This window comes from Aethina tumida, chromosome 2 (genome assembly GCF_024364675.1).
Source record: "Aethina tumida isolate Nest 87 chromosome 2, icAetTumi1.1, whole genome shotgun sequence".
In the NCBI taxonomy this organism is placed as follows: Eukaryota; Metazoa; Arthropoda; class Insecta; order Coleoptera; family Nitidulidae; genus Aethina; species Aethina tumida.
Window position 1 is genome coordinate 5437936 of NC_065436.1, and position 16134 is coordinate 5454069.

The window sequence follows — 16134 nt, forward strand, 5'->3', positions numbered from 1 at the left end:
TAAAAAGTAAATTTCAAATGAGGATAGTGTGTTGTAAAACAGGAAAAAATATTTAATATAAATAAAATTGACAAGAATACTGTAATCAAATTAGAATAGTTAACCACTGCTAAATTTAACAGACACTGAAACTGAAAGATATATATGAAAAAAAGCTAAAACAATATTATTTTAAATATGTAGCCTTTGATATCTGTTATGTCAATCTATCTTTTATTCTTGTTATTTACAATTTTCTATCGTTCAATATTGTAAAAAGTAAATTTCTAATGAGTAGAGTGTGTTGCAAAATATAAAAAAAATATTTAAAATAAATAAAATTGACCAAGAATACTGTAATCAAATTAGGATAGTTAACCACTGCTAAATTTAACAGACACTGAAACTGAAAGATATATATGAAAAATCTAAAACAATATTATTTTAAATATGTAGTCATTTATATCTGTTATGTCAATCTATTTCTTCTTCTTGTTATTCACAATTTTCTATGGTTCAATATTGTAAAAAGTAAATTTCAAATGAGGATAGTGTGTTGTAAAACAGAAAAAAATATTTAATATAAATAAAATTGACAAGAATACTGTAATCAAATTAGAATAGTTAACCACTGCTAAATTTAACAGACACTGAAACTGAAAGATATATAAGAAAAAGCTAAAACAATATTATTTTAAATATGTAGTCTTTGATATCTGTTATGTCAATCTATCTTTTATTCTTGTATTTCACAATTTTCTATCGTTCAATATTATAAAAAGTAAATTTCTAATGAGGATAGTGTGTTGCAAAATATGAAAAAAATATTTAAAATAAATAAAATTGACCAAGAATACTGTAATTAAATTAGGATAGTTAACCACTGCCAAATTTAACAGACACTGAAACTGAAAGATATATAAGAAAAAAGCTAAACCAATATTATTTTAAATATGTCGTCATTGATATATGTTATGTTAATCTATCTCTTCTTCCTGTTATTCACAATTTTCTATCGTTTAGTATTATCAAAAGTAAATTTCAAATGATGATAGTGTGTTGTAAAACAGAAAAAATATTTAATATAAATAAAATTGACACGAATACAGTACTCAAATTAGAATAGTTAACCACTGCTAAATTTAACAGACACTGAAACTGAAAGATATATATGAAAAAAAGTTAAAACAATATTATTTTAAATATGTAGTCATTTATATCTATTATGTCAATCTATTTCTTCTTCTTGTTATTCACAATTTTCTATGGTTCAATATTGTAAAAAGTAAATTTCAAATGAGGATAGTGTGTTGTAAAACAGGAAAAAATATTTAATATAAATAAAATTGACAAGAATACTGTAATCAAATTAGAATAGTTAACCACTGCTAAATTTAACAGACACTGAAACTGAAAGATATATATGAAAAAAAGCTAAAACAATATTATTTTAAATATGTAGCCTTTGATATCTGTTATGTCAATCTATCTTTTATTCTTGTTATTTACAATTTTCTATCGTTCAATATTGTAAAAAGTAAATTTCTAATGAGTAGAGTGTGTTGCAAAATATAAAAAAAAATATTTAAAATAAATAAAATTGACACGAATACGAACATCACTGCTAAATTTAACAGACACTGAAACTGAAAGATATATATGAAAAAAAGCTAAAACAATATTATTTTAAATATGTAGTCATTTATATCTGTTATGTCAATCTATTTCTTCTTCTTGTTATTCACAATATTTTATCATTCAATATTATAAACAGTAAATTTTAAATGAGGATAGTGTGTTGTAAAACAGGAAAAAAATATTTAATATAAATAAAATTGACAGGAATACTGTAATCAAATTAGGATAGTTAACCACTGCTAAATTTAACAGACACTGAAACAGAAAAATATATAAGAAAAAAGCTAAAACAATATTATTTTAAATATGTAGTCTTTGATATCTGTTATGTCAATCTATCTTTTATTCTTGTTATTCACAATTTTCTATCGTTCAATATTATAAAAAGTAAATTTCTAATGAGGATAGTGTGTTGCAAAATATGAAAAAAATATTTAAAATAAATAAAATTGACCAAGAATACTGTAATTAAATTAGGATAGTTAACCACTGCCAAATTTAACAGACACTGAAACTGAAAGATATATAAGAAAAAAGCTAAACCAATATTATTTTAAATATGTCGTCATTGATATATGTTATGTTAATCTATCTCTTCTTCCTGTTATTCACAATTTTCTATCGTTTAGTATTATCAAAAGTAAATTTCAAATGATGATGGTGTGTTGTAAAACAGGAAAAAATATTTAATATAAATAAAATTGACACGAATACAGTACTCAAATTAGAATAGTTAACCACTGCTAAATTTAACAGACACTGAAACTGAAAGATATATATGAAAAAAAGCTAAAACAATATTATTTTAAATATGTAGTCATTGATATATGTTATGTCAATATATCTCTTCTTATTGTTATTCACAATTTTCTATGGTTCAATATTAAAAAAGTAAATTTCTAATGAGTAGAGTGTGTTGCAAAATATAAAAAAAAATATTTAAAATAAATAAAATTGACACGAATACGAACATCACTGCTAAATTTAACAGACACTGAAACTGAAAGATATATATGAAAAAAAGCTAAAACAATATTATTTTAAATATGTAGTCATTTATATCTGTTATGTCAATCTATTTCTTCTTCTTGTTATTCACAATATTTTATCATTCAATATTATAAACAGTAAATTTTAAATGAGGATAGTGTGTTGTAAAACAGGAAAAAAATATTTAATATAAATAAAATTGACAGGAATACTGTAATCAAATTAGGATAGTTAACCACTGCCAAATTTAACAGACACTGAAACTGAAAGATATATATGAAAAAAAGTTAAAACAATATTATTTTAAATATGTAGTCATTTATATCTATTATGTCAATCTATTTCTTCTTCTTGTTATTCACAATTTTCTATGGTTCAATATTGTAAAAAGTAAATTTCAAATGAGGATAGTGTGTTGTAAAACAGGAAAAAATATTTAATATAAATAAAATTGACAAGAATACTGTAATCAAATTAGAATAGTTAACCACTGCTAAATTTAACAGACACTGAAACTGAAAGATATATATGAAAAAAAGCTAAAACAATATTATTTTAAATATGTAGCCTTTGATATCTGTTATGTCAATCTATCTTTTATTCTTGTTATTTACAATTTTCTATCGTTCAATATTGTAAAAAGTAAATTTCTAATGAGTAGAGTGTGTTGCAAAATATAAAAAAAAATATTTAAAATAAATAAAATTGACACGAATACGAACATCACTGCTAAATTTAACAGACACTGAAACTGAAAGATATATATGAAAAAAAGCTAAAACAATATTATTTTAAATATGTAGTCATTTATATCTGTTATGTCAATCTATTTCTTCTTCTTGTTATTCACAATATTTTATCATTCAATATTATAAACAGTAAATTTTAAATGAGGATAGTGTGTTGTAAAACAGGAAAAAAATATTTAATATAAATAAAATTGACAGGAATACTGTAATCAAATTAGGATAGTTAACCACTGCTAAATTTAACAGACACTGAAACAGAAAAATATATAAGAAAAAAGCTAAAACAATATTATTTTAAATATGTAGTCTTTGATATCTGTTATGTCAATCTATCTTTTATTCTTGTTATTCACAATTTTCTATCGTTCAATATTATAAAAAGTAAATTTCTAATGAGGATAGTGTGTTGCAAAATATGAAAAAAATATTTAAAATAAATAAAATTGACCAAGAATACTGTAATTAAATTAGGATAGTTAACCACTGCCAAATTTAACAGACACTGAAACTGAAAGATATATAAGAAAAAAGCTAAACCAATATTATTTTAAATATGTCGTCATTGATATATGTTATGTTAATCTATCTCTTCTTCCTGTTATTCACAATTTTCTATCGTTTAGTATTATCAAAAGTAAATTTCAAATGATGATGGTGTGTTGTAAAACAGGAAAAAATATTTAATATAAATAAAATTGACACGAATACAGTACTCAAATTAGAATAGTTAACCACTGCTAAATTTAACAGACACTGAAACTGAAAGATATATATGAAAAAAAGCTAAAACAATATTATTTTAAATATGTAGTCATTGATATATGTTATGTCAATATATCTCTTCTTATTGTTATTCACAATTTTCTATGGTTCAATATTAAAAAAGTAAATTTTAAATGAGGATAGTATGTTGTAAAACAGGAAAGAACATTTAATATATATAAAAGTGACAAGAATATTGTAATCAAATTAGGATAGTTAACCACTGCTAAATTTAACAGACACTGAAACTGAAATATAAGAAAAATAAGAAAAAAGCTAAAACAATATTATTTTAAATATGTAGTCATTTATATCTGTTATGTCAATCTATTTCTTCTTTTTGTTATTCACAATTTTCTATGGTTCAATATTGTAAAAAGTAAATTTCAAATGAGGATAGTGTGTTGTAAAACAGGAAGAAATATTTAATATATATAAAATTGACAAGAATACAGTAATCAAATTGGAATAGTTAACCACTTCTAAATTTTACAGACACTGAAACTGAAAGATATATAAGAAAAAAGCTTAAACAAATCATTTTTAATGTTGCGGAATACTGGTTCGATTTCACAAAGAACTCATTTGAGATTTTTGTTTAGTCTGTTCCTTTGTATTCAATGTATTTACTCACCGTCGATTGCAATTTTGTTTGTAACTGCCGTTTGTAATTTGTTTTCATTTCTTTAATTAAATTCTCAAGCACAATTTTATTATGGAAAAACATTAAATATAATTATATAAGCTCAATGAACTTAAGTAGCACGGTATATTGGGGTATAAAGGATTAACTTAAGGACGAAAACAAAGGTTAATGAAACCGAAAATATTATAGAGTACAAAATCGATGTCTTGGTTTGGAATTTTGCCATAATGAAATACTTCAGGTATTGTAAAATTTACAATTTGGCACATTGTTTTAACAGCAGCATCGATATTATTGGTTATTAAACCAACAAAATTTAATTATGTGATATTCTCATTGAAAAGTAAACTTCGCACGTAATTTTCCATCGTTGACAGGATCAATGAACTTAATTAAAGTTCAGGCAAATCTTGAATTAGATCGGAAACTTTTTCCAATTACCATTGGATCTACTGAAGATTCTTCTAATCTCATAATAAATTGTTGAACATCAAATCCTCATTTTTAAAATAAACATTGTGAGTATTAATTATGCAAATATTTGCTAATCCATAAAATTTAATTATATAATTTGTATATTATCGTTAAATTAAATTAGGACCAAAATCACACTAATAACATATAATTGTTAAATAAGAAATAATTAAATTATTAAACGTGACTGTTTAAAAAATGGCGAATGCGTCCAGTTAATTTACTTGTTAAATTCAATTAACGCCACAGAAACTGACACAGCAAACAAATTTTTTCTCAGTTCATAAAATGAAATGGGTTTTATCAGCGGACGTTATGACGGTTTTTTTTTTTGGAATCCCACGTTTCAATAAATTTATTAATCGGAAAAAATGTGTTCCAGCTGATATACATTCCAACGCATATTTGAACAATCAGATTTAATCAAGATAATCTGAAATGAATACTTGGTGAAAACAACGCAAATTAAATTTGATTAATTAATAACCAACGCTGGATAATGTGGTTTTAATGAATGTATATTAATTTTGCTTTTAATTTCATTAAATTAACGTTTAGAAAGAATATTGAGCAACAGCGTAAATTGGGGATAATGGAAGAAAGTATCTTGTATCAAACTAGTTTCAAGTTTCTTAGACATCTTACTATAATGAAAATACTGTCATATATTTGATATGCAAATTTAAAGGATAACAAAAATGAAGTATCTAAACAAAAATTAGCAATAAGTAATTTATTGAAGAAAAATCAATGATTTTATAGGAAAACTGTTAACACAAGGGGGTTGAAAAATTGATAGAAAAATTTTGGATAATGATAATGTGAAGAAACAATTAAAACAATATATGTTTCTTTTGTTTAAAGCATGACAACAAAAGATACAGGTACTAAAATAATGAAAGTAATTAATAATTATTTGTTATAAATTATTAATTTAGAGTTTAGAGCATAGTATTGACTGTGAGAAAAAAACCGTTTCGGATTTCAAAACTAGGACAGCCATGAACGTCCAAACTATAAATATATTAAAATCTAAAATAAGAACTTTGGAGAGTAAAATTAAAACAACTGAAGAAGAAAACAACAGTCTTACCAAGAAGATAAAGTAAACGTATAATCAATTGTACACAGCACAAGATAATTTTTTGTTTCGTAAAAATGCGCAGGACTCTCTCAAGGTGAGAGAGACAAAATGGTTGAAGGAACGAGATGAAATGCGGAAGAACATGAAGGAGATGGTTCAGATCCTACAGAATATGTTATCAGAGAGGCAGGATTTTGAATTAAAGTGTTTCATTGATTACGTCGTAACTAGGGTATATAATTGATATGATTTTTTTCCAGTCGTGAGGAGGCGGATGCAAAATCGGAGAGATTGGAGGGATACATTACCGAAATGCGTGAACTGAACAAGCAGATGGCTGTGGTAGACAAACAACTTAAACGTGAAAGAGAAGATAAACTAGAAATTCAAGTCCAATGCCAAAAGATGACTATGGAACTGATACACATCCACAAGAATATTGAGTATCAGCGTGAATTTGGGATGATGCATGAAGGTCCATTTTGCCTAACTGGTAAGTTTCTTAGAACTATTACTATAGTAAAAATACTAATATATTATGGATGTTTACTTTTCTTAAATTCCTCCCCAGCTATAAATGTGAACGATATCAAAAATGAAGTACCTAAGCAGAACTTAGAATTAGATAATTTACTAAAAAGGGTTAACCAGTTGAAGAAGGAAAGACTTGAAAAGGTCAACGTTCAGGTAAATATACTATTTGATACAAAATATTAGAATTATTTATTCAAACAAATTACTGATACGAAGAAAATTATGTAAAATTGTATTAAATTTAATCTTTCATCAGCTTTAACTCTTTTTTTTGTCTGACAGAAACGAATGAAGTACTATAATAACCTTTTTAATAAAGTTAATTTATCTACTCCCTCTTGCCATTCTCTCTGGAAGCTAGTTATAAATCGAAAAACAAGAATATATACTATACTCCATTCAAACTACGTACGAAGTAAAATAAACAAGTTTAGTTGCCTGATAAGCACATGGCCGCAGATGTCTGATTGGCTGGTGTTGATATCTACTTTATACTTAGATTTTGCATTCAGGCGTAAGGAGTATAGTGCCATTCTAGTTACATATTTATCTAATTTATTATTTATTTGAAACTACAGCCAATAATACCAATTATAGTGTCCATTTTTATGCTAAATTATTGAATCCAAAAGAATACTCTTTTAATATCTGTCTAAAAATAGTATTTGCAATCCCGGTTATTTATTTCACTCCCTACCTTATGTAAATACACTATAGGATAATATAATATATTTTAATACCAATTTTTGATTATAATTTCAGAAAAAAGACGAGTCAGTGGAAGTTCTAGACAACAACAGCATTATAGTTGATCGACATTTATGGGACAACATGAACAAATTCATCGTATTAAAGTAACATTTCAACATATAAATAAAAAGTAAGTAAAAATTTCACGGGGTGGTGGTTTTCCATATCCAAAGAAATAAGTGAATTAAAATCGCAATACCTTCATATGTACGATTTGGTAACATCAGAGTCTCAACCTCCAGCTGAGATAGAAAAATTGATACAGGAGTAATCAGGAACAAGCGACAGCTCATGTACATGAATTCTTAGAGAAGAATATATTATAGATGTTTACTTTTCTTATATTCCTCGCTAGCTGTAAGTGTGAACGATATCAAAAATTAAGTATCTAAGCAAAACTTAGAATTAGATAATTTACAGAAGAGGGTTAATCAGTTGGAGAACGAAAGACTTGAAAATGTCAACGTTCAGGTTAATATACTATTTGATACAAAATATTAGAATTATTTATTCAAACAAATTACTGACACGATGAAAATTATGTAAAATTGTAATAAATTTAATCTTTCATCAGCTTTAACTCTTTTTTTTGTCTGACAGAAACGAATGAAGTACTATAATAAGCTTTTTAACAAAGTTAATTTATCTACTCCCTCTTGCCATTCTCTCTGAAAACTAGTTGTAAATCGAAAAACAAGAATATATACTATACTCTATTCAAAATAAGTACGAAGTAAAATAAACAAGTTTAGTTGCCTGATAAGCACATGGAAAGGTCCACATCCAGGTAAATACACTATTTCATATAAAATATTAGAATTATTTATTCAAACAAATTACTGATTTGAAGAAAATTATGTAAAATTATGTATCAAATTTAATCTTTCATCAGCTGTAATTTTTTTTTGACTGACAGAAACGAATTAAGTATTATAATAATCTTTTTAACAAAGTTAATTTATTTACTCCCTTTTGCCATTCTCTCTGAAATTTAGTCCAGCAATACCTATTTCAACCATGTATTAGTAAAATCATTCACCTTATTCATTGTTTTTTTTTTTGTGGGGGAAGAAAAATAGTCATTTAGGAAAAGGAAATGAATCTTTATTGTCTCAAATGTCTCATTTCATCCTAAAACGAATGGAGACATTTGAATTGCTCCAACAATACAATACAACAACGTTTAAATATTCATTGAATACATCTAAAATCTTCGACAATACAAGAAATTTATTTTTCAGGAAGAAGATACACTTTCAACATTTTGCAGTTGAAATTGTAATGAATTTAAATTAGCTATTTACAATAGGTTAGGCAGTTTACGTGAATGAGATATATTGAAATTTGACATTAACAATTCTTTTTTCATTAACAACATTTTCCATTTTATATTAATTATTATAGAAAACTTATATAGGTACAAAAAGGTGAGGTAAGACCAACAAAATTTCATATTCTGATTAGGATGTGGGAAAGGTATTAGCCTGTGGGTTGTCCTTAATCATCCCCCAATTAGCTCAACGTACGGCATTTAGTTCACAACAAATAGGTTTTGAGCCGCCGTAACCGGCTCCTCAGTAATAAGTGTGCCCCGGTCATAACAAAAGCAAACGGAACGGACTGGAATTTCCAGTCTGGAAATATGTATGCGCAATTGTCCCGCTCATTTTCCATCTTGTGTGCCTTCGGGAATTGGCTACCCACAATCAATTCATCACGGCTAAAGTGCCTCTGACATGGTACAATGAAACGTGTGCCGCATACATGATCTGCCACATCATTAAACAAGTTTTATTACGATGTTTGTTCTCACATAAAACTATTCGTCAGCGTTAATAAACCGACGTTTTTACAAATGTCAACCAACCAGTGTACCTGACAGCCTAATTTAATGCAAATTATTAAAAATATATGTAATGAATATAAAGTAAACCATGAGGCTCCTCAAGGTTCAATTTTAGACCCACATTTTATTTATTTACCCTCAAATCCGGACTTGTTTAATGAACACTTCGACCAACTTTTGTATCAAAAAGGATGAAAAAGTTAAGTCCTTGAAAGCTAGACCCGCAGAAAGTTCTTGGGTCGACGATGATTCTCCTGCTGTCCCCCCTCCTAGTCATAACAGATCGCATTTGTAATATCATCCTTGTAAGAATTAAACTGCCTTACTTTTAAAGAAGGTGTAAAAGAGTAAATAGAGTCATAAATCATAAGTTAACTCGGTATGACCTGAATAATTCTCAACTTAATATGGAGGGTGTTGCAGCTATTCCTGCACAGAAGTGGGTATAATTTCCTGATAACGTTTCTCGTCTTATCTCTCACGGATTCTATTTGGTGATGCCAAGTTAGCTTAGAGTCAGGAATAACACGAAAATATTAGACTATTTTAATGGGCACCTTTAGAAATGCTCAACCTACACTCCTGAGGGATGAAAAAGTATTAAATCTACTCTCCAATTTGGACATTTTTTCAGTATTTGTACTTAGGGTGTTCAGAGAATATAATATAAAATAGCTGAAACTCATTTGAAACAAAAATACAATTATAATAAATCAACATATATTTTCATGTTTTATACGACATATTTTCTATCTCAATATTAGAATAAATTCAGCACAACCTATCAAAGGGGTGGCTTCTCCTTTCTATGTTTAAATTAGAATGGAAACATTGAATTGGTGAGCACATTTTATAATCATTTCACAAGATAATATTATTTATGATTTTGGAAATGGACGTCAAATGTGCTTCACATTCATGTTACAATTTAAGTATGAATATCAACACGAACCATCCCCGACAAACTTGTATAAGAAACATGTTACCCATTACTCACCTGCGATCACGTGCTTATCACTCAACTAAAATTGTTTATCTTACGTAGTTTGAATGGAGTATAATAACCATTATTTTTTATCAAGTTCTATTATTTATGAATTTTTATATCTTGTGTTTTGAGTTATGTAAATTTATTATTGCCATTATCATAATATGCATTAAACATAATGTAATTAGCTTCTATAATAGTAATTTTGACATGCATTTCCAATGTTAAATAAACATTTCAAAAACAAGAAGCTCATTTTTCTTTAGAGACTAATTCGTTGAACTGGTTAACCATTGACCAACAACAGACGCCTCTCTGAGTTTGAAATTTTAATTAAACTTTTCCAAAATCATTACTACGAGTTCTTTGAATATTCGAATAAAAGTTTGTTAAGACAAAGTACTTGTATTTTGTTTACTATACATAATTTAAGTGCATACTTACGAGTACTGTGTTAATTTGTAGTTTAATTAATTCTATTCTTTAGACGCAATAAACAGGAACAAAAAAAAAATAATTAAAAAGGTTCTCCCGAAGATAGTTTCTCTGTGGACGTTTTTCATGAATTCTCCATCAGACAGTCCTATGTCTATTTGCATACAATTTACCCGAAAACGTATCGTCAACCATAAATCCCGTCGTTTATTATGCAATTGACCCCCGTTCGTCTGAGCAACGCCGTCCGAAGTAAACCAAAGGTGAGAATCCTCCCGAAAGGCACCGCACGAATGGCAAATAAGATTTGGAAAAGATTAATCCCCCGGCGCGAACTTTCCGTCTTCCTGCCTCTTTCGCCAAACTACACTCAAAATGTCGGAATTGGCTTTATATGGTAATCATCTCGGTGTTCGCCCGAAACAACGAGATTATAATCATACGTTTAATGAATGGGTTTGGGGGTTGTAATTCGATTCGGATTTATGTAAGTTTTTGTGGATTTATAAACATCTGATAAAATGATCCTATGGTACAATTAAAAAATATATGTCTGATATGTAACGTACTTTTGTATAAAAAGTATTCATTATGTTCGTATTATCAACATTTTTTTAAAAATTATTACACTATATTTTTCTCCCATTATTTCTTTTGTACCTATATCAAATTAATTTGTACTTAAATTAATTCTTAATAAAAATAATGATGAATGAAATGAGGCTTATCACAGAAATGACACACTTTTCAAAATATATATTTGCTAAATAATTTAAAAATTACTTAAAACAAAATTGTAAATATTTCGTTAGGTACCTTTTCTTCGTTATAACCACCTGTAAAAGTTGAGGCAAATATAAATCCTACTGAGAATAAATTCTAACTATTTATAAGATTGTTGTTTGAGAAAGAAAGAATTTTTGAAGATTAAATTTGAGGAGCTGCATTTTTTTCAGGAGAAACTTTAGAAAACAATTTATGTAGATTTTTTTCATTATTGTAACTACTTTCAAATTTTGACCACCCATTTTAGAAACACCTTGAATAATTTGATGACACTTTAGTTATTTAAATAATAGGTTACCATTGCTAGTTATAGTTAGTACACTTTGTTTATGAATATTTAACTAACAAATGAATTTTAAACTTTAAATAAAACAATCCAATCGTAAGACACAATCAATATAATTAAATTAATTACTTCAAATCAATAAAATTGATGTATACCTGTTTCAAATGGACAAACATAATAAAATATAAATAATTATTATGCTGTTTATGGAGGCCCATTAAATTGCCATCATAAATAAAGTTTAGTATATTAAGATAAATCGTTGTTAGTTGGGGATTATCAATATAACCACTTGTCACTTGTCTGCATTCAAGTAACATTGATTGATAAGTGATTATCCCACATGATTTGTACTATAGATATGGATTCTAATTAAATATATTATCGTGCACATGTGTGTGTACAGATACAGTTTAATTGTATTATTTTACATTGGTTATGCCCCTAATAATAAAAACCACATATCCTCATTGATTAATTTACCATTTATTTGTTAAAAATAAATAGAATGTCAAAGAGAAGTTACTTAATATACTTAGACCCACCATGCCTGATATATTTATATTATACAATTCTATATGATTTCCCCCAAATCACTAAAATCCTAACTTCCCTTCCCTACTGCCATTTAGGAGATCGAAGTGTTTCCATAAGCTTCCCAAAACACGTATGGAGTTTACTTTATATTTTGTTGAGCCTTCGAAAATTTGAAATAACAAATAAAGATTTTTAAGTGATTACCACATACATAAAAGCTGTAAAAAGCTTTAAAAATTAAGTTTTTCAATCGAAGTGATGTACTCAAATTGATGAAATTTCTAAATTGACATCTGTATTTGGATTTTGTTAATGTAAATGATAAATAAAATGAAATGAAAAATATTATTATTATTATTATTGTTAATACTATTATTATTAATTGTAGTTGTGTTATACTTGTTATAATAATTAGAAACAACTGTCTAAGAAATAATGTCACTTATCATATTTTACAGTTATTATATACATCATTCAAACTAGATAAATTATTGAGTCCAAATGAATATTTGTCTAAAAACAGAATTTAGACATATTTAAATTTAAGTATTGTTCTGTTGACAATCACGTGTGCAATGAGTGAATGGTGCATGACTATTGTTTACCTTATGTGAATACACTATAGTTCATAATTAAATTTATTTTAATTTAAGAACTAAAAAGGGTCTTCTTTGTAAATATTTATATTTTGTATATATTAGTCGAGTAAAATAATTCTAAAGAGGATTACTTTAATAATTATTCTTTCTACAAATATATTTGTTATTAACAATTCATTATTTTGAGTATTTATTGGATATTTAATAATCCACAAGAGCATAGGTTACTCAGCAACAGAATATCCTTTGAACGAATAATTTCGCCTTAAGGGTCCCGTTGATTGAAAGTTTAAATTAATTATAAATTTTAATTAGGAAACATTTCCCTAAACACAAACATGTCAAATCATATTTGCAAATTTAATATAAAATTAGTTCAAAATATCAACACTTCAGGCAGTATTTCCTATAATTTTATTTTAAATATCATCGGTTAAACTTCTGATTAAATGAATATATATGTAGTTGAACTAATCCATCACATTCAACTTTTGTTTTTTTATTAAAATATGAACAAAAGTGACCTTGAATCAGTTTAAATCATTAATAACATGAAACAATCTACTTATCAAAAGCTCTTTATTTACCTAACTTGTTTAAGGAAATTGGCTATTGATTCGAAACTTTTCAATAAAAAGTTAAATTGCAACTTTTAAGCTTAGAAGAAACATTTACAGGATTGTTCGTAAATATTATATAAACTTAAATCCATAACCATAAAAAATATCATTGTTTTACCAGTCATTATATTATAAATTTAGAATAATACTCCTATAAATCAATTTTATTATAACACATTTCCTGTATTCATTAAGTTAAAGACTCTGAAGTGGTTTGTTCATGAATTTAAACATTATCTTAAGGCGTTCTTAGAATAAGCACAAGCTTTAAAGTTTTTGCCCTTGAGGAGCTATCCATTCGTTTTAGTTACGACTTGGATTTAGTTTCAGCAAAAAATATACTGACTGGTTAAATATATAAATTTAAGTGATATAAGGTGTTTAAGAACCCATAAATGTACATATTATCCGGAGTGCTGACTATAAAAATACCTCAATTATTTGTATCTGGCTTTATGTACATTTGGATTGGTGCATCCTACAGAAGATGACAATTAACCCAAACAAATGCCAAGTCGTTTCAATGTTTAGACGTAGGTAAAATGGAATGGTCTCAAACAAGCTAAATATTTTCGTGTTAGTTACTATCAGTGTGGAATCATCTCCACCATTCTCCCTCTTAAGTAGAGAGTCATTCAGGGCCCTCCAAAGAGCCAGATTGGGAATAAGCAGCAACACTCAATTTATGTTGTCAAATTGGTGAAGGTTTCTAATGCAGGAGGACAACAAGTAGCAGGAGAATAACGTGCATCATCATTGGTCTAGATATCTGATACGGATCTGAGCTTTCAAAGGGGAATTGAAGGATATATTTTTACACACTTTACACTTTACATTGTAAACCAATTTAATCCATTTATATGTATAATCCTTTAGTGATGATGTTTTCCCTAAATCTGTATATTATGTTCCTGCCTTAGCTTAATTGGAAGGTATGGAAGCAAATATGGAAGGACACATTTTACTACCAACATTGTCATTCCAAACGTACTCACCTACAGAGTATTATTACAATTAAAGTTCTTAAAATACTATTCACAACTTACTATGAATAAGCAACATTTGCAAATAAACTTTGCTTTATCCCAGGATTAAAAAGACATATAACTTGAACTGGATTTAAAACAAAGTAAAGTTGAAAAAAGGAAAGCAAAAAAAATCCATTATCACAAATGATTATTGCTCTTTCGTAGCTTTCCTTTAAATGAAAAAGAACGAGCAAACATTCGTTACAGAATACAAATATGTACCTGGTTCAGTTTATTAGACACGAAAGCAGTAAATGTATCTTATGAATATCCGAGACAATAACTACAATACAAAAATTGTATTGTTATGGTCTTTAGAAGATAATTAGGAATAATATACGTATAATTTACCTATTTTTAAAGATAAACTTCTTCATAAATATTAAATTTCTATATGGTAGTAGCCACTGATTCAAAAGAGAAATATTGGATCCTTTGAGATGTTTTGTAGAAGATTTTAGACATTTTTGAGAAGCCAGTCTAGAGTAGAGACATATTAACAATAACCTAACAGACTGTAGTGTCAAATTTAGGTTTTTTTCTCAAATTTAATGATGATTTGTTGGAGATTAAATGTTTTTGGTTGTAAAACTGCCCATTCACTTTTAATCTTCGATCAGTATCGTTCTGTAATAAATTTGGTTACTAAATCAGGATCAATCTAAGCACTATTTCAGTGACTTTTGACTATGGAAATCCAAAGTGTGTAACCAACCCTACAAGCTTTCTAAGGGGCTCCAAAGAGTATAAGTTTACCACATGGATAAGCCTTTTAACACTCCAACATCGAAGGAATAACAAGACAGTTCCACTTTCGTTAAAGTATATATTCAGGGCTGCATCTGCAGCTGAGTGTACAGAGATCTGCACCTCCACCTCTTCGCAAGTAAGTTAAGTCTTTTTGATTTTGTTTTTGAGGTACTAAATTTGTACATGTACTTGTAGCCCTTTAATAAAAGTGAATATCCAATATATAAGTTGGTGTAGCTATTCTGAGACCCCTCAAATAAAGCTTTCAAGGTGACACTATGCCAGACATGACAGAATTGCTACCCTTTAGTCGGTTAAATAATACTAACCTCTAAATTAATGCACCTTTCACAGAAATAACTATCTCTTTTCAGTTGTCTTTTACATTTACAAATAAACAAGTTGTTATAAGACAAAGTAGTTTTGTCCCTTGAAAAATATATAATTATTGTTAAGGGGAATATATAAAATCCCAATATCGCACATTATCTGGGTGGATAGACGAAACGAACAAGAATCGCCTACATATTCATTCAAGTGATCAAAATGCGCAGCAATAAAGTGGTTTTACTTATCTCCGTCGTATTTTCCTTGAATATCATTAACATACATTGTAAGAACTCTTTGTGCTTTTAAACTGTCCAACTACTAAA

The 16134-nt window shown here is 27.4% G+C and overlaps 1 protein-coding gene across 1 annotated transcript; it reads left to right on the forward strand.

Annotated features, from left to right (window-relative positions):
• The first annotated feature begins 6589 nt into the window (after nucleotides 1–6589).
• Nucleotides 6590–7747, forward strand: LOC126264630 (uncharacterized). Its single transcript, XM_049963250.1, has 3 exons — nucleotides 6590–6815; nucleotides 6894–7009; nucleotides 7619–7747. The coding sequence occupies exons 1-3, from the start codon at nucleotides 6635–6637 to the stop codon at nucleotides 7712–7714; spliced, it is 393 nt and encodes a 130-aa protein (XP_049819207.1). The 5' UTR covers nucleotides 6590–6634; the 3' UTR covers nucleotides 7715–7747.
• Nucleotides 7748–16134: the final 8387 nt, after the last annotated feature.